General features: G+C 38.4%; 1 protein-coding gene across 9 annotated transcripts in view; it reads left to right on the top strand.

Moving 5' to 3' along the window:
* Positions 1–23,434, top strand: part of LOC139752723 (ral GTPase-activating protein subunit beta) — an 83,233-nt gene that overhangs the window by 1,436 nt on the left and 58,363 nt on the right. For 5 of the 9 annotated variants that reach the window (XM_071668556.1, XM_071668564.1, XM_071668563.1 and 2 more), the window contains exons 2-15: positions 815–938; positions 1,443–1,583; positions 2,185–2,386; positions 2,676–2,840; positions 6,872–6,937; positions 8,404–8,512; positions 11,461–11,585; positions 13,246–13,332; positions 16,127–16,303; positions 17,963–18,055; positions 19,840–19,968; positions 20,105–20,285; positions 20,486–20,645; positions 22,226–22,453. In XM_071668556.1, the coding sequence (XP_071524657.1) occupies positions 864–938; positions 1,443–1,583; positions 2,185–2,386; positions 2,676–2,840; positions 6,872–6,937; positions 8,404–8,512; positions 11,461–11,585; positions 13,246–13,332; positions 16,127–16,303; positions 17,963–18,055; positions 19,840–19,968; positions 20,105–20,285; positions 20,486–20,645; positions 22,226–22,453 (1,938 nt within the window). In that variant the 5' untranslated portion in view covers positions 815–863. The remainder of the gene's footprint in view (positions 1–814; positions 939–1,442; positions 1,584–2,184; positions 2,387–2,675; positions 2,841–6,871; positions 6,938–8,403; positions 8,513–11,460; positions 11,586–13,245; positions 13,333–16,126; positions 16,304–17,962; positions 18,056–19,839; positions 19,969–20,104; positions 20,286–20,485; positions 20,646–22,225; positions 22,454–23,434) is intronic. The other 4 variants (XM_071668560.1, XM_071668559.1, XM_071668557.1 and 1 more) reach the window with 3 other exon arrangements.

Here is a 23,434-nt window from a genome sequence, read left to right as displayed (position 1 = left end):
CACAAGGGAGAAATGTAAGTCAGTTGATATACATCGAAGAGACGAAGCTAGGACGCCATTTGGTAAACATGCGATTGTCTGTCTTGGATGTAGGCAAGTAAGGCCATTTTTCCATCTTTTCCTGGTCCTATCTAAATTACATGGGACATGGTGAGCAATTATGAAAAAATTGTATGTACATGATAAAACATTTGATGAACATGTATTTCATGTGAAGGTGTGTGACGAACATCATGTTTTACTTATGTAACATAGTGATGTACCCTTCTCTGATTTTTTAAGACTTATTCAGGCAATGTGCTGATCTCCCATTATCTAATTCTTGTAAGATTTCCTTTGTTTTTTGCTTAATGACAAGTACATTTTGCTTCCTTTTTTGCAATACTGTTCTCAGTACTATCACTAGTGTGTTTTTTGGATGCTGCTGTGAGGGCAGAGTTTTTGAAAATGTCACACATGTAAGTGAGACAGCATTGATCTTCACTGCCACATATTGAAACTGTGAAATCACTACCATGGGTCATGATAGCCAAGGTCAGCAGATTGGTCAGCTTTGGAAGCTGATGCTACAAAGTGGGAGCAGTCTTGAAGGTATTAGGCTATGGATTTTGTTAGTTTACCCTAAAGGGTGATACAACCAAATTTGGATATTTTGGTAATTTGTCTTTAGAGATCATAACTGTGCTTGGTGATGGTCTTTTTTGCTTCATATAATATGGTTAGAATATTACAGTATTACTAATAAGTCTTACTTATTTGTAGTCCTAAAACTACATCACAGAATGCATTCCATAACTCCTTTCTTTTTCTTCAGAACATGAAAGATGCTGAGTACTTTTATGGTGTTAGCCTGAGGATCCAGGATGTTTAGTGACTGGCCATCCGAGTTAGTGCCTCAGCAAGGCTGGGGTGATGAAGCAGCTATTAGTGCTTTTAAGGTAAGAACTGTGTTTAGGTTTTATAACACTGACAGCATACAATTTGCACAGTCAGGTTCATCATTAGTTTTTTAGTCTCTATTGCCATGGACACCCCCTTAAGGGAGTTTCAATTGGGAACAGGCATCAGAGATACAGATAGATAGATAGATCATTCGTTTTACAGACAGCTGACTCTGTTGGTCTGTAGGTACTGTAGGAGTTTTATTCATGCTATAGTGCTGTTTAAGAATACCCATAAGAAATAGTTTATACTTGCGGTGGTTGTTTACTTGTGTAGAAAATCAGTTAAGTACCTGAATGTTTTGTATATGTGCTTAACTAACCTATATAGATAGGTATACCAATTGCAGAAGATTTTGCATCTTGGATTTTTGAAAACTATGTTTTGCTTCTTTGCCTCTGGGGATGTCTTCTTGTCTGAATAATGTTTTTAAACCATATTTGATTTTACTTGTGTTATACCTTGAAACTTTACACCTGTCATAATTTTTTCCTTTTCAGGATGCTATACCTTGGACCGTTGGACGTGACTTTGTAGCAGGAACAGCTAAGCACCTCGCTGGTAGTCTTGGCCTTACTAAACCTGGACCGCCTGTCAAGAGTAAAATTGTTCATGATAAGCAGCTGCAAGTTCTCATGCCGGTAGGTAACCTATGACTCGTTCTGAATATGTGGCCTTTTTTATTTATGCTGTACCGTAGTTTGATTTTAGTTGTATGCATGAAGTTAAAGTTGCATGAGCTATAGCATGCATGTGAGCAATTTTGATGGACATGTACCAATGAAAACCACTTGAGAAATGAATGATATTCTTATTTCTGGAGTTTAGTTCTCAGGGTAATGGTACAGGCCTGAAATGACGCAATAGCCGTAACCTGTTTCATTAGCTACTCACAAAAGTATAGTCAAATTTTTTTCTGTTAAATGCAGCATGATTAATGATATGGTCTGAATGAGAGCTTGAATTTTCTTTTGGAATGCTAGACGATACAGTGATTTGAATAAAGATTCAGTGGCCCAGTCTTGAAAGCTGCATTCTATAATATGAATGTATTAGTAAATGTGATTCTTTTGAAAGTATTGCAGTGGTGCTGCTGAATGGGTATACAGTAATCATAAATGCCTTACAATCATCTGGCAGTGACAAGGCAGCGTTATAAAATCTCATTGTAATATGATCTTCAACATGAATAAAGTTGTTACTGCAACTTATTTTTCAGTGCTACTTATGTGTTCCTTTCAGGCTCTTGGCCATGGCTTGAGCTTCCCACTCTCCGAGATTGACATTCTGCGAGATTGTGTGAGCGTGTACTGTGAGTGGCTTTCGGCATTACTACCCAATCCCAAGAGCAGTGTTCCTGGTCCAATCCTTAATGATCCAAATCACTATGCAAGGATAATCATAAACCATTTTTATTATCTCTTTGTACCTAGAGGAGCCCAAGGTAAGCTTTCTTGTGATCTTTTTATATCATAATAGCGTTACTTTTGTTATACCATATATTATCAAGGGTATATCAGTCTACACACTGCAATGTTGGTTCATATTTCAAAATGATTACTGAATTAACAGGATTGATTTTCAGCTTTTCGTGCCAATTTCTTTACTCAGCTTACTTGCATTTCAGTGAAGATGATGTTTAAATTTTTTCATCAATTATATATTTATTCTGAAAGATTTGGGATGCATTTGGAGTCAAACTTGTGAATTTGATGTGGCATATATGGTTACAGGGCCAGATGTCATAAACCGACAAGCTGTATTGTGTCATCGGGTGCTTCGTACATTGCAGAACATTGCCCAGAATTCTCCTTGTCTTAGTGAAGATACATGGCAAACACTTTTGTTGTTTCTCTTGCACATAAACTCAGCATTGTTGTCTCCTCCCACTGTTAAAGGTAAATTTATCCTTATTTGTTTTTCTTTTTATGAGTGACGATTACTAATATTTCAGAGAATACCATGAAATCAATAGCGTGTATCAGTGTAAAGTTGACATGAACTGTGTGTTTAGGGATTTAACAGGGTATTTTAGGAAAGTGAGAGTACTACTGTAGTAGATAGGGACTGACCAGGGAGTTGATACTATCTGTGTGTTGGGAAGAGTAATGACATTTTATTGAGTTATATACTTTATAAACATTAGTGATTGGGAATACAATGAACCCCATTCTAATGGGCTAATTGAAGAGAAATGTGATCCATTAGAAACTGAATTTTGATCAGTCGTAAATATTTTCAAGGAGTGTTACTAAATGAAATAGTAACAAGTATAACGGAAACTTATGTTATTCCATCAGTGTTTTTGGTTCATGGAGATATCAGTGATTAGTGATTAGGAATACAATGAATACCCATTCTGATTGACTAATTGAAGAGAAAGGTGGTCAATTAGAAACCAAATTCTGATCTATTTCATATATTTTCAAGGAGCATTTATAAATGAAATATTAACAAGTTTAACATAAACTTGTGATATTCCTTCAATGATGTTGGTTCCTATAGGTCCACCCTCCCAGATGGGCATTGTTTAGGGAATTGTAAAAACTACTCTGAATCAGAAAATAATTCATTGGGTAGATCTGGAGTGACTTAAATCACCCCTGATGAGAAACAGGGGTATAAGTCCTGAAGTTAATAGAGAGGTATGCTGAAGGTGGAAGCTGTATTTACAGAATGTTCTCTCAGTGTTCTGGACTTCTTGGTAGGCTGATGAGGCTAGAAAAAGGTTTTTATCAGTGAGTCATGCTGCATCTTGACCAAGCCAGACTTGATCCTCTTCACATGTTCATAGCTAGTACTGACTTCCCTGGTGTTGTTATGGATGATGGCAGCCAAAATATTTTTGAACTTCACATTCTGGGGATCAAGAACATCCTTCTCCTCTTTCAACACTTCCCTCAACAGCTCAGAGGACTTAGACACTACCTTGGCAATCTCACCATCCATGAGATGCTGATATCCACACAGATCAGCATTATGCTCTTACTGCTGCTAAACTTCAACCTCCAGATAGTCTCCAGCTTGGTTGAGGACTTTGGCAAGATATTCTGGCTGAATTCCCTCAAAGTTATGCTCCACCTCAGGTTTCTGCCCTTTATTCCAGCCCTGTTGAAGGGTATCACCCAAGTTGAAAATTTCATCCTTGATGTTTTAGTTCTTCAGGTTTTGTCGGGACTGTTTGGCTCTCTCTTTCTCCTTCTCAGGGATGACATTACTTACGTAATGCAGGTCCAAGTGTGTCTCTTGTAGAATCTCTTGCCATGTATGGTCATTCCTAGATCCATGGGTTGGATTAGGGAGGTGACATTGGCCGGCGATAACATTGTCATGATCTGTTCATCATTGCTTGACGGTTCATTAGAGTGTGGTTGGGCTGGAGCATTGTTGAGGAGGAGCAGGGCCTTTGCTTTGTGTGGATGGCTCCTTATAGATGTAGCAAAGTACTTTTGGAACTATTGAGAGTAAATATAGTGTATGAACTGTACACCCTTGTTCCCATAGGATAGCACAGGTAGAGGGCTGGTGAGATCCTTGAGAACACAAAGTTTCTTGGTTGTACTGACAACAGGCTTAAGGACATTGAGGCCATCTGTGTTGGCACAGGCCAGCACAGAAATATGCTCCACACTTGTCTTGTAGACTGAGGTTCTAGACATACTCTTGTGAGCTAGCTATTCTCAGGCAGAATTCAGCCATTAAAGCCTTGTCATAATCCCCAGTATACAGATGGAATGTTTTAAGGCTGCTGCTGCTGTTGATGATTTCTCTGATCTCTCTGCAGAATGGCTCCACAGCATTATGGTCAACACTCATTATTTCTTCACTTTCTTTCTTGTCTGACAGTCTGTGAAGATTGTAGAAATGATTGAGCCACCATCAGCTGGCTTTGAAGGACTGCTCAGCCAAATCCAGCTGGTGAGCAGAGGTATTGGTTGCATTCTGATTAACTTCCTTGAGCATAGTGCTGTTGGCACATCTTAAGTGTCTGGTGAAGGGCCACTGATCTAAGAACTAGCAAACTTCTTTGTTTTGTCCTTGGCTTTGATGATGTCATAAAGTCCTTGGACCTGAATGAAGTGTGAGCTAGTCTCCCCATGCTCATGACATTCCATTTTCAGCTTTTCACTGATATGAAATGTGTTCTGGACCTCTTGTTACATGCACCCTGCTGCCTCTCTTATCTGCCATTATTAATTGAAAAAAATGCCCTTGAACTACAAAAAACACTGCAGTTGCTTAAGAACTTTGAGTTTGTTTATGTCTCAACTAAGGTTTTTCTCATCACAGACTGGTGGGCATTGACCAAGCTAGGTCTTGCTGTGTCCTGAATTTTTTATGCAGCTTGTCTTTGTTAGTATAAGTGGAACAATTAGTATTGCACCATTAAGATATTTTATATTAATATAAAGCTAAGAAAGTATGTTTGCAGGGAGAACATTGTATGTGAATGAAATAAAGAAATATGTTTAGCAAGGTGAATGAGGACAACATACACAAGTTCAGAAGGCTGTACAGTTGCAGAAAATGTTCAAGAGATGGGACCTCATGAGTGTAAAACTCCCTCCCTGTTCCGTAGAATTATGTAATTGCAGATAGGCATGACAAGCATGTCCCACATCACAAACATCAACACAAAGGCCATAAACTAAACACCTTCAGAATACATACTAGTACCAAATTTGGAGAGGATGAATAATCCTCAGCATTCTTTATAAACACTTAAGTTGATCCATAAAGTAAAACCAATGTATTTATTCAGACCACCTTCTTACACAAAATGCCTTTGTTTCATCTGTTCCCCATTCATTCATCAAACATCATCTGAAATGTCACAAGGCCTTATCAGTTTCAGCTGTTAGGCAAATTATCGATTTCTGCTGCTCTTATTTTTTGACCTATATAAACGTTAGTTATCCTTATTAATCATTTTTATCTTCTGATTAGAACATTGGGTTAGTGCTGCATAAGATTTTTTTTCTTTGATTTTTATTTACAAGTTAGAGGTTACATTGTTGGATATCTTACTGGAAACATCTTTTAAAAACCTCTTAAATATATATTTTTCTTTATATTTGTTTGTCAGTGAGAAACATAGAAGTACTGAAAATAGAAGCATACATGGAAGATAGACTTGTCAGTCTTTAGTGTTGGAAATGCAGAGTGATTGATGTTTGGGTAACATTTATCAGGCTGTAGTGATGCATATATTGAGTGATTGACTGCATGGTTGTTTTGCCAGTCTTACAATGTTAATTTTTTTTTATGCACGTATTCCTGTGTCCAGCTCTCCTGTTGCCTGTCCTTGATAGTCATGCTGACCTCATTTTGAAAATGTACTATGAGTTGGCTGACCATGCACTTCATGGGCAGATTTTGATTAGAGATTTTTGTTAGGACTCATATGTATTTCATCCTAATAATAGTATAATTGTAGATGTTGATTGTAATGATGATATACTTTTAGAGATGATGAAGATGAATTTTCCTTTATTTATAAAACTTTATTGAATAAAATCTAAGCACTGAATTGTCTCTGCTCTTTGCTTGTATCTCAGAACTTGTAACGTAATATTTGGATATCTTTATTTACTCAGTCCTTTTTGCTTTAGCATCTTATATAAAATCTATACTTCTGTAATGTCATTCTTTATCAAAGTAGAGAAACATGCAAATGGGTAACTGTGCTATTGATGATTATGTTTTTTTGGCTTCTGTTTTAGTTCTTAACAAATTAGATATGTTATTCTTCTTTTAATTTCAATCACATTTTTCTGCTGTGTTATGTTTCTCTAGGATAATCACATCTGAGCAGCATGTTCAGTTTTCATCTACAGCCTATTAAGCATATTCTAGCAGCAACTTAATGTTTGTGTGTGTGTGTGGACATTGTTTCTCTGCTGCATAATATAAACCTATTCCACTTTAGTTCCAGATGAGAGTAAGAGTGCACCCAGCTCCACTCTAAGTCTAAACTTTACTGGAGATGTGCCTGGTATTTATGTACTCATGTTGTGCATTGCTTTTGGTGCTTGTTCTCTGATTCTGCTTCTTTTTATAATACACTGATGCTGTGCAGAGCTGAAGGGGGATAAAGTGGATAGATTGTAATCCTTGATATTGTGTAGGATTTAATTGCAAGATGATTTTGTGAAACTATTCGACATAAAATGAAAGGTTATATCCTATCCATTTATGTCTGCCAAGTCACTTCTTAACTCACTCCTTCATCATTATCTTTTCACTAAAAATGGGTTCTTATATGGTGCATTTCAGTCACTGAATCTTTTTTCCCTTGCTATGCCTGGATAAAGTTGTCAAAGGTAAGGATCAAGCTTTGCAAATTTATAGATATATACTTGATGTGCAGGCATACACATACTTGTGAGTAGCATTTACAGTTTGGGGAGACAATGTAGAATCTGGATCAAATTTACTGTTAGTTTTATATTCACAACAACTGCCAGTTTGATGATAATTTAAGTTAGATTGAAATATTTTGCTCCTTTCATTAACCCTTAAACGATGGGCATTGCAATAGTAATGGTAGGAACTGGAATAGTAGTGCTAATCTTCGTGAGCTTCATTTGAACTACTTATCAATATCAAGACATTCAGATGGCTACTAGGTGTTACCTTGGTTTCTGCTGTATGAATCAGCCTGAACAGCAACCCTCCACCACTTCTCTGGGGGACCATTGCATTAACTTCAGCATTATACCATGGTCATATAAGATATGGTAGCTCACTTTCTTTTATATATCCTTTACCTTTATTTGTATTATTTTCATCAAAACTAAAAATTTTAGTTATGTACTCCCTCCATAAACCTTCCAGCACTCCCTAGGGGGATCTGCATGGTAACCTGTGTCATGTTACACAAATGTAAAAGTGTAAGTTTACTTTTTTGTGCATATTCTTTACATTCACTTATATTTCTTTGATTTTATAATGGGAAACAAATAATGATGCTCACCATCAGGAACCCTCTTCCTCTATTTCTCAAATACTTTCCATAGGGATTTATGCATTAACCCCAGCATTATACCATGGATGTTTAAGGTTTTTAACTCACTATTTTGTACATATCCTTTATTTTTACATTATCTCTTTCATTTTATAATGGGAAACAGGATTTGAAAACTTTTTTTTCCATAATGTGATCAACTTTATGTAAATGACCTGTCGTTTAAGGGTTAATTACTGACTGTTTTGTAAGTAAAAGGAGGGTATTGTAGCTTTAAGGATTTAGTATATAAATAGTCAACATAAGATTTAGTTTAATTGCTATAAAAATGGTAACTTATGTTTCTTTTGAAATTTTGTCACTAAATATATGCTCTATGATATTTTGAAGAAATGAAACTTAGATAGTTTTTAAGTTTTTATGTGTTTGGAGATAGCAATCTCTATAACATTTTGTGAATCAGGTGGAGTTTGCTTATTATTTTGATGATACAGAGGATGCAGGAGAGCAGTTGTGCGAACGCGTTTTGAGTGTCTTGTTTGAAACTTGGCTGTTAGCCTGTGCTCGATGCTTCCCACCACCACCACTTTGGAATGCTCTGAGGTTAGTATACAAAAATATTCTGCTCTTTAAGGTAAGGGCTAACTTGTTAGTGAGTTTCTTTATTGAGCATTCTTGACAGTTAAGTACTCAGAAGATTTTTATGAGAAGCATATTGACATACAGAATGGACAGTATTAAAGAATGATTGAAGCATAGGAGAAATTAAGGGACACTGTTATAAATGTTTCATTTGAGATATGTGGGTTGAGAAAGGAAAATGTAAGGAAAATGAAACTTCATGATAGGGGTAATAATGTTAAAAAGGCATGTAAAGAATGTGTGAGGCGTATCATATAATAATGCATTAGGGAATTATAATTGAAGAGTGTAAAGGAGAATAAAAGATATAGATAGACAGATAAAAGAAATAAAGCAGCAGAAAAGAACATAAAGAGTATTATTAGAAAGTGGTTGGAAGAGGGTTGATTTATTAGATACAGAAATAAAGCATTGAGGCAGATTGATATTTAGATATTTAGAAAGTTTTGTAGTTTGAATTAGAAGTTTAGATATTTAGATGGTGTTAAGTTATAGTATGTGTTTACATAGAAAAATACTTAACCCCTAAACTGCAGGCATGGTCCAGAACCCTTAAGCTGCAAGTGGATAAGAAATATTTCCTTATGAAACAATATATCAGACATAACATATAGTACAAAAAGGCTATTTTGGTTGCTTTATGATGACCTGGTCCAGTGTTATGTAAAGAGTGAAGGAGGGTGTGGGAGACATGTCTTACAGCTCTTTGTAACAAGGAAGAGGAAATAATGTTTCTTTTTTTCTGCTGAACTTCCATTACACTATACTCTTGTGTTGTACGCAGGTAGGTGTTGATGGTAAATGATATGAACATATTTAGAAATACTGCATCTTTCACACTAAAAATCAGTGTGGTTAGGGAAATTTGATTGCATGTGTGGTAAGGATTTTGAAGGTTTTATTTCTTTCTCTGTCCTAAACAAACTTTCACACTTTACTGTTATGGTAGTAAATCACATACACATATGAAGCGTTGATGGAAGTAGATGTGCTGGAAAAATAGTCACACAAGCTCCTAGGTTTTGATGGCTGATGGAAGTAAATGTGCTGGAAAAATAAACACACAAGCTCCAAGCTTTTGATGTAATGTGAGTCATTTTCAGGGATAAAGTCAAAATGAACAAGAGAACATACACAAAACTGGCTAATACCACAGCTGAGGAAACAAGGAATAGTTGATATGAAAAACATGGAAAGGTTGACCAGAATGGTAAAGTGACCCATCGCTCTACCCTGCAAAGAACATCAGTTTTGCCATTTTTCAACAAAAATTTCATTTCATTACTCTTATTACATAAAGAGGCAACAGTTGGTTAACTACATATATATAGAAATATATCATTTATTTGTTAATTATTCTTAATCGCTGTTTCCCGTGTCAGCGAGCTTGCACCAGGAAACAGATGAAGAATGGCCCATTTACTCATAGACATATATGTATATACATAAACGCCCATACGCACACATAAACATACACAGACATATACATATATACGCATGTACATATTCATACTTGCTTGCCTTCATCCATTCCTCCCGCTACCCTGTCACACAGGAAATAGCATCCCCCCCTTATTGACAGCATGTCGACCCTGGTATACCACATCATTCCAATTTACCCTATTCCTTGCATGTCTTTTGCCCTCCTGTATGTTCAGGCCCCGATCGCTCAAAATCTATTTCACTCCATCCTTCCACCTCCAGTTTGGTCTCCTGCTTCTTGTTCCCTCTACCTCTGACACATTTATCCTCTTTGTCAGTCTTTCCTCAGTCATTTTTTCCAAATGTCTCATTTACTCTCAAAGTCTCCAAAATGTTGTCACCAGATCTCTGTCATCTGCAAACAGCATCTGATTCACCTCCCTTACTGTAGACCCTTCTCTTGTTCTATGATTCTGGTATTTAGCTCCTTCACCACCACATCCATAAACAGATTAAACAACCACAGTGCAATGATTCATCTTGAATGTAGACCCACTTAAATGAGGAACCACTTACCCTTCGTACTTCATTCTTGCACTCTTGCCATTCTCTTGATAAAAACTCATTTCATTCCCTAACTTTCTGTTTACAAGAAAAAAATGCAAATGACAATGGGGGGAGTAGATAGGGAAGTGGAGGGAGGCAAAGACAGTGTGAAAAAGAGATGGATCAAGTATTTTAGGACTGTTAAATGTGTTAGATGTTAGGGTAGGAGAGGTAGTGTGCTTGGGGTGAGGTGGAATGGAGAGGAATAGTCCTGTCAGATGTCATGGTGAAAAATGAGGTGGTAGTAAAAGCCTTACAAAAGATGGTATGTGGTAAAGTGGCAGGAAAGGATACCATTGAGTTTCTCAAGGGGGTTACAGGGTTGTTTGACCAGTCAGTAAGGCTATTTAACTTATGCAGTGCCAAAGGTGATGGGGTTTAGAACAGGCAGAGTGCATGTATAATGCCCATACATAGAGGAAAGAGAATGCTCAAATTTAAGATGTCTGTTGATAGCACCTTCTACAAGGCATTTCTGTTAATCCTACCATATGCTTTCTACAGATCCATAGATGGCATATGCAATTCACTCTTTTCATGAGAATTTCTCCCTCAAATTCTTGTTAGCTGACACCTGGTCCATGCGTGTAATTGAAACCACACTACTCCTCAAATCGTTTGCTTTTTGCATACCACGTCTTTCTCAATTATCACTCTCTCATACACTGTACTATATCTGATTATTTGTGTAATGTAAGTAATCTCTTAATGAAAGAGTAAAGAAATAACTACTTCCTGTAGATATTTTTTAGATAGACCCAAATAAAACTCATCGGTTGGCTCATATGTACTTGCTCATGTTTGCGATATTTCTATGTTTTCTTTTTGTGCAGTTATGTTTGCTCTTATTTATTGTCAGTATTTTGTGATAATTCCTTCAGGGAAAGTTGTCAGCGATGGAGACACCGTGCTGGGCTCATTGACCAGTGGAACCGAATAAACTTTGCTTTGACTCGCAAGCTTATTGGTTTCATGTATGGACCCTCATTCCCTGAAATTGTTATTTGTAAGTTACTTATTCTGAAACTGTTTACTTGATCATATGGCTCAAATAGTTTAGAGTTTTATGATACGTGTCATGAACAGAATTTATACTGACGTGTCTGACAACCCACATTAACTTCATACTCAGTTTCATTGGATGGATGAGATACATACAGCCTTTGAGATTATCCACATTTTTCCTCAACCTATGCCAGTGTGTTAGGGAAATGTGGGCTCTCACATTCATAAAATCCTTCTTACTATCATTTTTGATACTAAGTTGGTTCAAGTGAAATTGATGTCTCCATTCACACTAACTCTTTGCACAAAGTACATTACGTTTGATCCCAAATTATTCCTCTTACATTATTTGAAATATCCATAGCCTTAACCAGTTTTCTCATTGCCTCTTTCCATCTCTTCTGTGGGCTTCATCCCCTTTTCCTTGTTTTAACTTTTTTGCTGTTTATTTCTTGACCAACATATCATCTCCCTCACATTTTACATATCCATTCCATCTTATCCCTTTGGCTGCATTCCTAAAAAGTGTTAATGCTCTGGCAGAACATGGGAACTGCAGGTATTCCTTTTTTTCTACTTTTTTTTTATCAAGGCTGATTCATCGAACACCCATGGAGATATATTAGCTGGAGAGGAAGTTATATCTGACACAGCAAAGTAAGGGAGGGAAGCTTAGAGATAAGATCCTGATGCCACACCTTGTCAGAAGCTTTGGATATGGCAAGGACAACTTCATAGATTCCCCCAAATCTTTCAGGGATGATGGTCAGACATTCGGAAAGAATATCATCAGTGGATCTTGCATTATGGCAGCTATACTGGTGATCAGAGAAGACAGAGATTCAAGATGCTTGTGGGTATGGGAGTTGAGGAGAGATTCAAAGACTTCAGAAATGTTAGATGTCAAAGCAACAGGAAGATACTTAGAGAGTTTAGAACACTCTTCCTAGGGATGGGATGTGCCGTCACATGCTTCCAAAAAGAAGGAAAATTTCATGTTTTCAACTGGAAGCAGAACAGATGAGGAAGTGCAGGTGCAAGTTCAGAAGCACACTTTTTGGTGACACAGGGACGCATGCCATCTAGAACATAAGACTTGCTTGTGTCCAGAGAGAAAAGCACTTTTTGGACATTTCAAAAAGAGATTACAGGAGAGGCATAGGATTAGTAAGAGGAGTATCAGGGGGCAAAGGAATACTTGATTCATTCAAGGTAGAATTAGAAGAAAACCGGGTATCAAAGAGAGTTGGTTTGTTTGTGGGAGAAACAGCTGTAGTGCCATCGGAACAGGAAAGTGAAAGAAAGGTAGAAGCTGTGTGATTCATTCAAGCTTATGCTTATGCTATTGCCACCCTCTGATTACCCAGCACCAATTTCTCCTCTTGCTATACACTCATGAGACATCATCTACTCACATTTGTCACTGCCAAAAAGTCTTAGCTTATCACATTCTTTAAACCAAATGATAACAGAACAGTAGGTGGTCATTCAACGTCACCTATCTGTATCTCCCATACTTCCCAGTGAATTAAATTCTTGCAGTTTACAAACATATTTGTAATATACATATCAGCAGATATGTTTCATTTGAAATCACATCTATCAATTGATTATTATACCTATGTAAATGTGCCCTTGTCTAATCGATTAAAAATTTTCAGCAGCAGAAGATGACTTGAATATCATTCCAGCAAGTATGAGCCGAGACTGCATTGCTCAAGTATGGTACCGCATTTTGCATATCATAGGTGAGTTTCCTACATATGTAGCTATTTGATATCTCATGCATCCTCACCTATACCTGATGCTCATGGAAATGTAAGTGTGAGTGAATGCACCAATATATATACCTTCATATAGGTGTTACCAGATTATGCGTATGTGAGGTTACACTGTGAATGAAAAGATACCTTGTTGAGGCTGTGTTATTAATTTTAAGATATCCACCCATCTGTGCACAGACTTGTCTACAGCCCATGCCCCACATCCATGTGATATTGTTGGTACTACAATTCCTTCAAACATACCCATTTTTGCCTTCCCTGGTAACATTTTCTCTTTCCATGCCTTCATTAGAGCTTCCAGAACCTTTGTCCCTCACCCATCCAGTGACTCACTTCTGCCTCCATGGTTCTATTCCCAAGTATCTAAAACACTTCACTTCTACCGAGTTTCCTTCATTTAAACTCGTGCCCCAACTAATTCACTTCCACCAAGTTTTCTTCATTCATACTCATGCCCCAACTAACTTGTCCCTCAACTCTGCTAAAGCTAATAATCTTGCTTTTATTCACATTTATTCTTAATTTCCTCCTTTCACACACTCTTCTAAGCTCAGTCACCAAACTTTACAGTTCACTCTTGAATCTGCTTCTTTTTTCTTTCTTTCAAACTATTCGCCATTTCCCGCATTAGCGAGGTAGCGTTAAGAACAGAGGACTGGGCCTTTGAGGGAATACCCTCACCTGGCCCAATTCTCTGTTCCTTCTTTTGGAAAATTAAAAAAAAAAAAAAAAAAAACGAGAGGGGAGGATTTCCAGCCCCCCGCTCCCTCCCCTTTTAGTCGCCTTCTACAACACGCAGGGAATACGTGGGAAGTATTCTTAATCCCCTATCCTATCAGTGATATATCATCAGCAAACAACTGACTTCCCAGCACCTTCCCTTCTCTCCAAGACTTTCCTGGTTGCCTCCCTCACCACCCCATCTGTAAACAGATTTAATGATTATGGAGATATCACACAGCCCTGCCACTTTGAACCATTCACTCTCTTCTCTTCATACTCATACACATACCTCATGCCCTTGATTAGAACTTCTAACTGCTTTCTTCCCACACTGTATATTCTTTAGACCCTCCATAAGGCATTTTTGTCAACTTTATCATATGCTTTTTCCAAGTCCGTAAATGCCGCATTTACTCTCAACTTCTTTTTTTTTCACATACTCTTCCAAACTCAGTCACCCACTTCTGCAGTTACTTCTTGAATCCTCCACCAGTGCTGTATCATCTGTAAATAACAACTGACTTCCCAGCACCTCTCATCTCCCACAGTCTGCATACTTGCCCCTCTTTCCAAGACTCTCCCATTTACTTCCCTCACCCCTCCATCCATAAACAAATTGAAAAACCATGGTGACATCACACAGCCCTGCCACTAGACCAACCTTCTCTCAGAATCATTGACTCTTTTCTCTTCGTATTCATACAGATGCCTTACACCCTTGATAGAAATTTCTCACTGCTTCAAGCAGCTCTCCTCCCACACCATATATTCTTAAGTCCTCCCACTAAGCATCTTTATCAACCCGTCATATGCTTTCTTCAAGTCCATAAATGCTACATACAAATCCATCTGTTTCTCTAAGTATTTCTCACATACACTCTTAAAAGCAAACACCTGATCCACACATGCTGCTCCTCCCTAATCTGATGTTTTGTATATGTTTTCACCCTCTCAGTTAATACCCTCTCATACTGCTTACCAGGTGTACTAAAAAAACTTATACTTCCGTTGTTTGAATGTACATCTTTATCCCTCTTGCCTTTATACAGTGGCACTATATGTGCATTCTGTCAATCCTCTGGTACCTCACCATGATCAGTACCTTTACAAAGATTGAAAATACTGACCAATCAATTAATAATGTGGTCACCCCCTTTCTTGATAAATTCAACCGCAGTACCATCCACTTGCCACATTTTATCTTTCTTAAGGCTATCTTCAACAAACCTCTTTCCATGACTCTCTTAATTTGCATATCAACCTGTCCCAAACACCCCACATCTACCACTCTTATCATCAAACCCATTCAGTAGTCCTTCAAAGTACTTCCTCTATCTCCCCCTCACTTTTTCATTATCTGTTATCACTTCCCCTTTTATCATCTTCACTGATGTTCCAAAATATATAATTTTTATTTATTTATTATACATTTATTTATTTATAATACATAATGGCTCATCCACTCATGTACACACATATATATATGTATACATAAACACCCATACATGCACGTATACATACATGCATATACATATCAACATATACATACATATATACACATGTACATATGTATGTATATATACTTGCTTGTCTTCATCCACTCCTATCACTACCCCGCCACACAGGAAATAGCATCTTCCCCCTTCAGGGAGGTAGCACCAGGAAAAGACAAAAAAGGCCACATTCGTTCACACTCACTCTATAACTGTCATGTGTAGTGCACTGGAACCACAGCTCCCTATCCACATCCAGGCCCCACAGACCTTTCCATGATTATCGCCAGATGCTTCATTTGCCCTGGTTCAGCCCATTGACAGCACGTCAACCCCAGTATACTACATTGTTCCAATTCACTCTATCCTTTGCACACCAGGTGTCCATCACTCAAAATCTTATTTGCTTCAGCTTTCCATCTCCAATTTGGTCTTTTAGAAGAGGAAAGATATTTCAGTTTTCAAAACTTACATTTCTTAAATATTTGAGAGTTTGATATAGTAATGGATAGTAAGACTAAGTGAATTTTGTTACGCTCCAGGAAACCCAGTGGATCTGAGCCGGCACACTGTCATCAGCAAAACTCCAGCTTTCCTCAAGTATGCAATATCATCAGCGCTTGTGATTGAGCCTAGCCAGCATCCTTGTCTGCAGATGTTGCCTTCTATATTTCTCTCTGCAATGAAGGGTGTTTCAGGCCTGGTGGATGCCTTCTTAGGTAATTTATATTGATGGTTTTCTTTTTGATATATGTATATTTGTACCCATTTCAGTATTTTTGATGAAGAGAATGGAACAAAATCCCAAAACACTGTATATTTTATTACTGTTCCAATGTGAAAACACTCATACCCACATATTGCCACCATCTGACCACCCTATGTTCAAGTGCAGTGTGTTAAAATCTTGTATTCTTTTTTCACATCCGAGCAGTATCTCAGCTAACTATCCTTCACTTTTTCAGTCACTCCTATAAAGTATTTTAGAACATTTATTTGATCATATCATAATCTACTTTAAGCTTCTTTAGTATTCCTCAAGTTTTGATTTTCTCCATCATCTTTAGTTTCTCTTCAACATCCATTGCTTATATTTTCCTTTTCTTTTTCCTGTTGACTTCTTCAGTGTATAAAGTATGGTGGCATTAAACTTTCTTCTAGTATTGTGGTGGGTATAAAACGGGAATCATGAGAATCTCTCAGAATGAATGAAGTACTTCCAAGTATTTTGCCTCAGCATGAACCATAAAATTAACTAAAGCATATGGGAATGTTGTGGCAGGGGGATAGTACTGTTGTGGCTGGGCACATATGAAGCCTTGTCTCTTAAAGAGTCAAATTTTAAGGTTGCAGTGTTAACTTTGTACTTGTTGCTTTGTTAGATATTACCTTCAGTTTTCTAATTTGTTGTTGAGAGGATACGTTGGTAAGAGTGTGTGCTGTTTGTTGTGAGCTGTTCAGTCTGTATTCTTAACATGATAACATAACAGCCTCATTAGTTCTGTTAATATTGTGGGAGTTTCAAACACAAGATTTAAAGTTTAGCGATGTATGTTAAGATATATACATTACACTTTATGTAGTAGTTTGTGGCCATTACTGCCGGCCAGGGTTTCGGGGGATTAGTGATGCCTGTGTAGTGATCCAGCGCGTCATTGGTTGTCAAATTGCACTCCTCCGACTCAGGTAGCTGTCTTTTCTTTCTGCCTTACCCACATGTGTCATACACAGCACATGACAACCCATACCTCACACAACTCACTCTTCTTAACTCATTTTTCTGTGGTGAGCCTATGGGCTAATCTTGCCTTATGGCAAAATGTTAGGAGCAGAAGATTGAAGTAATAGACAGAAGCATTAGGTGAAAGTAAATGGTCAGAACATGAGGCAGGAGCATTGGGTAGAAGTAGTCAGTAGGAAAATGAAGTAGGAGCCTCATCAAACACTGTGCTGGAGTTGCCTGCCAGTGGCCTGTTAAGGGTGAGGCATGATGGCTAAGAAGCAGCATTGGAGTTCACTAGTTATGGAGACTATTTCTGTAGTGACACTTTGGGGGAATTCTGACAGGAAACAGGCATTAGGGATATAGATAGAATAGTAAAGAGCATTTGTTATCATTATATAAGTATTGGGATCTTTTTCCCAGGGGTTCCTGCAGCTTCAAGGCTGTGCTTATTAGCAGGGAAAGGATGGACTCTTTTGCGGTAAGTTCTTTTACTAGATTTTATGTGGATGGCACAGCAAGGAGGCAGAATCTTGTAGCTCCTATCATGAGCATTGTTGAATGTTTTGCAACCTGAAACATTAGAAAGGGCATGTTGGATGAAGTTGGGATGGGTACATTTTCATAACTAATTCTCTGAAATTCTTTGTTGCAGGCGTTCCAAACACTTCACTGGATAACCTCACTCAGAAAGGACGACAAATATCCCCTGCATCTTCTCTCTCTTTGTCAACAGAATATCATGGTGGTAAGTCCTCTGGCTTGTTAGCTTTACATTTGTATGATATTTTTTCTGGATGAATTACTCAGATTTGTCACAGTCATTTTTGTGCAGATGATGCTGTTTCATTTGCTAAATCAGAAGGGCTAAATAGAATTGTTGGCTGCTTTGATAATGTGTGTAAGAGAGGGATGTAGTGTTACTGGACTCTGCCTGCTTGAAGTTACACTTCAAGTGAAAAGTCACCTTTGACAAGGCTTTGTTTTTGTCATTTGACAAAAGATAGTACAGTCCTATCAGAAAACTTCTCACTTCAAGTGAGTCCATCCTGCCCCTGTAATTGAATGTAGTTCAGCAGTGGGCTGCTGGAACCCCTGGAGAAGGAGTCCCTGCTAGCATTAGAACTTTTTCTGAAAGGGGTAATTAGAAATAAAAGAGGAGGATGTTGACAGTAAATGTGAGATGTAAAAGGAAAGTGCTTCGCAGAATCTGGTGAATGTGAAGGGGAAGAAGCATGATGATCTCAGTCATTTGTGATTCTGGCAGAGGATTGTTTAGATTAAGGAAAGAATTTAAGATGTATAAGAAATCCAGAACCTTGCTGGTCGTTTTTCATCAGAGATTCATAAACTGAAGAGATATATATGTGGTAGCTTAGTTTTTAATTCCCTGAATGAACAAGTATGACTTAAGAGCTAAAATGTTTGGTGTAGTAAGGTAGGTTGACCAGTAGTTAGCTAGGATGATTAGTGTTACGAGTATAAAATTCATTTCATATCAGCTTGTTAGCTGCTAAGCACTCAGCTTCAGGTACTGCCAGAGGAACATACAGGGTATGCAGGACTTTACCTACTGTGATATGTTTTTAAAGTGACAGTACTTGACTCCTTCTGCAGGTGGTTACATCATAAGCTAGAAGAGCCCTTCGGTGAAGCTGTATCATTGTAACTGGATAAAAAGGAACATGGTCATTGAGGATTTTCTTGCTCCATAGAGGTCCATCACTAACCTGTACCTTCATTGAGTGTAGTCTAAAAGCTACTGGAGCCCCATGAAAGGAGTCCTAAGTTTGTGTGGTAATAAGATGATGTTGGCCATGCTAATCTCTCATGCTTGAGTGAAAGTCACCCCTGTGTACTTTACCTCTCTGCCCCAGAAGCCTCTTCATTAGAGCTCCTACAGCAGTCAGGAAGCCAGCCATGTACCAGAAAGATCATAGGTTCAAGGAGTATGGTGATGTGTGTATGTATAAGGTGAGCGCAAGACAGTTTTGGAGTAAGTGCTATGTGTCTTTCATATGAAAGTTGCATCTTTGGCATGAAGGGTCTTATGATATATCGAATTAGTGTATGCAGTGCAGAGATGGGTGATGTTCACAGTGCTTGGTTGATCATTTCAGTGTATTATTTGTTGTCAGTGTTGTGTTTGTTGGGCATAGGGGGTTCTCTGAATAAACATTATTGAAGTTTGTTGCAGGGGTAAATTATTTTACTTCTGCACGGGGTTTGGTGCTTAGTTATGGAGTAATTTGGATGGAAAGAGTCTTTTGTTGTTACAAAGAATTCAATGAATGGCATAGTAAGTTGGGATTGTATTGGGAGGATCTTTGTTTCATTGTGCAGGTGTTGTGTATGTAGTTGCTTGGCAGCCAGCACTTGTTCTAAGTGCTCTGTTTTGAGTGGTTTGTATCTTTGTTTTACTGTTTTAGGTTTTGAGAGGGTGAATGACCAAGCATGTGAGGCTGTCATTTTTTAAAACACCTGTCTTGTATTAAGAATTCAGCAGTAAATATTTTTTCTCTCTTTTGGCAGATGATACTGCTAGATTACTAGCAAGTGGAAGAGCAAAATGTAATAGTATATTGCATCTTTTTGGTCCATGGCTTTTTGAGGCAGCTCTTATTAACTGTAATTTACAAGCTAGTCCAGGACCTCAACATAGTAAGTAATTTCAAATGCACTTTTTTGTTGAGCCAAGAATTGATTACATAAAATGTAATGTCTTTTGATAAGTTAAAATAAGTAGATATTTATTTGTGTATGCTATATATCTGATGTATCTGAATATTCATTTCAGAAACTGACAGTGGAAGTGCAGGTTCTGGTTCCCGTAGACCAGTTTCTGTGTTTGGGGGTGAGAGCAATAGAAAATCTAGTGACTCATCAGCACCAGGAGATTCTCATACTGATCGTCTGGCTAGTCTCTCTCCTCAACACTTTCAGAGTGGAAGAGCAGAGGCACTTGGTGCATTGTGCAGGTAGAAATGGATTGTTGCAATATCTTGAATATAAGTAATGTGTTTCTTATTATCTGTTTAGTGTTATCAGTAATGTGTAAATGTTCAGTGAAGATATTCTGACTGAGGGAGAAAATGAAAAAGCTTATGAAAAGTTTTACTTATTTTTCAGCATTTGCACTATTTTAGATATTTTAAGGACATATTTTTTCATTGTACAGAATATTTTGTTCCAAGAAAACTGGTGAAGAAATTCTACTTGTATACCTAGCTCGTTTCTACATAGCTTTACATCAAGGACTCCGTCAGAGTGATCCTGCTGTATCATCATCTCATCCAGATATGAATCAGAACTCCTCTAATCGCTATCAGGGTATCAGGGTAAGTCTTTGAGAATCATTTTTCAAAGCTGGAAGGGCCATCAGTATCTTGACATTCTAAGCTCTAAGGGGTAAAAATGATTTATATTGCAGAAATATATCTTTACAATAATATAGCATAGAAGGGGGAGATCAGACTGGAGGTGGAAGGATGGAGTATAAAGATTTTGAGCAATCGGGGTCTGAACATGCAGGAGGGTGAAAGGCTTGCATGTAATAGAGTGAATTGTGACAATGTGGTATACTGGGGTTGATGTGCTGTCACTAAACTAAACCAGCACATGTGAAATGTCTGGAGTAAACCATGAAAAGGTCTGTGGGGCCTGGATGTGTTTAGGGAGCTGTGGTTTCAGTGCATTACACATGACAGCTTGAGAATCAGTGTGAGTGGATTTGGTCTTTCTTCTTCTCTTTCCTGGAGGTACCTTACTGATGCATGGGGTGGCAATGCTGTACATTTATGTAGATGTATATGTGCTGGAAATGAGATGTTTGAGGACAATGTGTGGTGTGAGGTGGTTTGATCGAGTGAGTAACGTAAGGGTAAGAGAGATGTGGGGAAATAAAAAGAGCGTGGTTGAGAGAGCAGAAGAGGGTGTTTTGAAGTGGTTTGGGCACATGGAGAGGATGAGTGAGGAAAGATTGACCAAGAGGATATATGTGTCGGAGGTGGAGGGAACGAGGAGAAGAGGGAGACCAAATTGGAGGTGGAAAGATGGAGTGAAAAAGATTTTGTGTGATCGGGGCCTGAACATGCAGGAGGGTGAAAGGAGGGCAAGGAATAGAGTGAATTGGAGCGATATGGTATACCGGGGTTGACGTGCTGTCAGTGGATTGAATCAAGGCATGTGAAGCGTCTGGGGTAAACCATGGAAAGCTGTGTAGGTATGTATATTTGCGTGTGTGGACGTATGTATATACATGTGTATGGGGGGGGGGGTTGGGCCATTTCTTTCGTCGTGTTTCCTTGCGCTACCTCGCAAACACGGGAGACAGCGACAAAGTATAATAAAAAAAAAGAAAATATATATGTGTATACCTTACTAACATGGGAAATGGTGATTAAATGTATTAGAAAGCTGAAGAGGATATGCTGAAATGATTTTGACAATGGGGAAGAATGAGTGAGGAGAGGATGACAAAAAGGGTATACTTGTTGAAAGTGGAAAGAACAAGGAAAATGGTGAAACCAAGGAGGAGGTGGGTGGAAGGATGAAATGAAAGACAGTTTGAGTGATTGGGGCCTGAACATGCAGGAGGGTGTGAGGCATGCAAGGGATAGAATGAAATGGAGTGATGTGGTAAACAGGGAGAGATGTACTGTCGCTGGGCTGAACCAGGCAAATGAAGGGCCAGGTGAAATCACAGGAAGGTGTGTGGGGCCTGGTTGTGGAAAGGGGGCTTTGGTTTCATTGCATTAGACATTGCTGCTAGAGAAGGGATGTGAATGGAATAAAGCCACTTCTCTGTCTGTTCCTGGTACTGCCTTGCTAAGGTGGGAAATGACAGACATACATGAAAGAAAAGAAAAAAAGCATACATATAATGATTTGCATAAAAAAAGATTGTTTCTCTTTACAGACTGGGATTTGCAGTGAGACTGCAGCAAGTATCCTGGTAAATGGAGTGGACTTGTTTCGTCTGGATCTTCATGGTGTGGTCGGTCTGGTTCCAAGTGTATTAGGGGTGCTGGAATGTGTACTGCCAGAAGGAGAACTGAATGCTCCATCGCACTTTCCAGTTACTCTCCTACGTCGAGCTGCCACTCATGTCCTTCTGTCAATCCTTCCTTTGCCGCTTCACTTTCAAGTGAGTGGATTCATGATTCTTTCTAAATCTTCAGTGCTTTGTAGATGAATTGTTGCTTACTGCATGATTAATGAGACTTAAGGATTCTTCTGGTTATAGCAGGATCATTCTTGATGAGGAACAGCATATTGCAGGAGTGATTAAGTCTCTGACATATGTCTCCCATGGAATATGGCTTAAGTTCATGGTTAGGTACAGTATGCAAGGATTTTGTAACCCCACAGATCTAGTACCCTCACATTGTGGGGACTGAAGTGAGTCACTGGGTGGAAAAATGGCAAAGGTCCAGGCTGCATAAGGAGTATTAAAAAATGAAAGGTAACTCTCTGTAAAAAGTTATTTTATATTTTATATTTATTATACTTTGTCGCTGTCTCCCGCGTTTGCGAGGTAGCGCAAGGAAACAGACGAAAGAAATGGCCCAACCCCGCCCCATACACATGTATATACATACATCCACACACGCAAATATACATACCTACACAGCTTTCCATGGTTTACCCCAGACGCTTCACATGCCCTGCTTCAATCCACTGACAGCACGTCAACCCCAGTATACCACATCGCTCCAATTCACTCTATTCCTTGCCCTCCTTTCACCCTCCTGCATGTTCAGGCCCCGATCACACAAAATCTTTTTCACTCCATCTTTCCACCTCCAATTTGGTCTCCCTCTTCTCCTTGTTCCCTCCACCTCCGACACATATATCCTCTTGGTCAATCTTTCCTCACTCATCCTCTCCATGTGTCCAAACCACTTCAAAACACCCTCTTCTGCTCTCTCAACCACGCTCTTTTTATTTCCACACATCTCTCTTACCCTTACGTTACTCACTCGATCAAAAGTTATTATTATTGGTAATTATATACTTGATTGCCATTTCCTGCGTCAGTGGGGTAGCACCTGGAAATAGACAAAGAAAGACCCATTCACTCATATACACACTTATACATGCACATACACATGCATATACATACATA

This window comes from Panulirus ornatus, chromosome 13, assembly GCF_036320965.1.
Source record: "Panulirus ornatus isolate Po-2019 chromosome 13, ASM3632096v1, whole genome shotgun sequence".
NCBI classification, from domain to species: Eukaryota; Metazoa; Arthropoda; class Malacostraca; order Decapoda; family Palinuridae; genus Panulirus; species Panulirus ornatus.
This window is presented reverse-complemented; position numbering and strand designations above follow the sequence as displayed.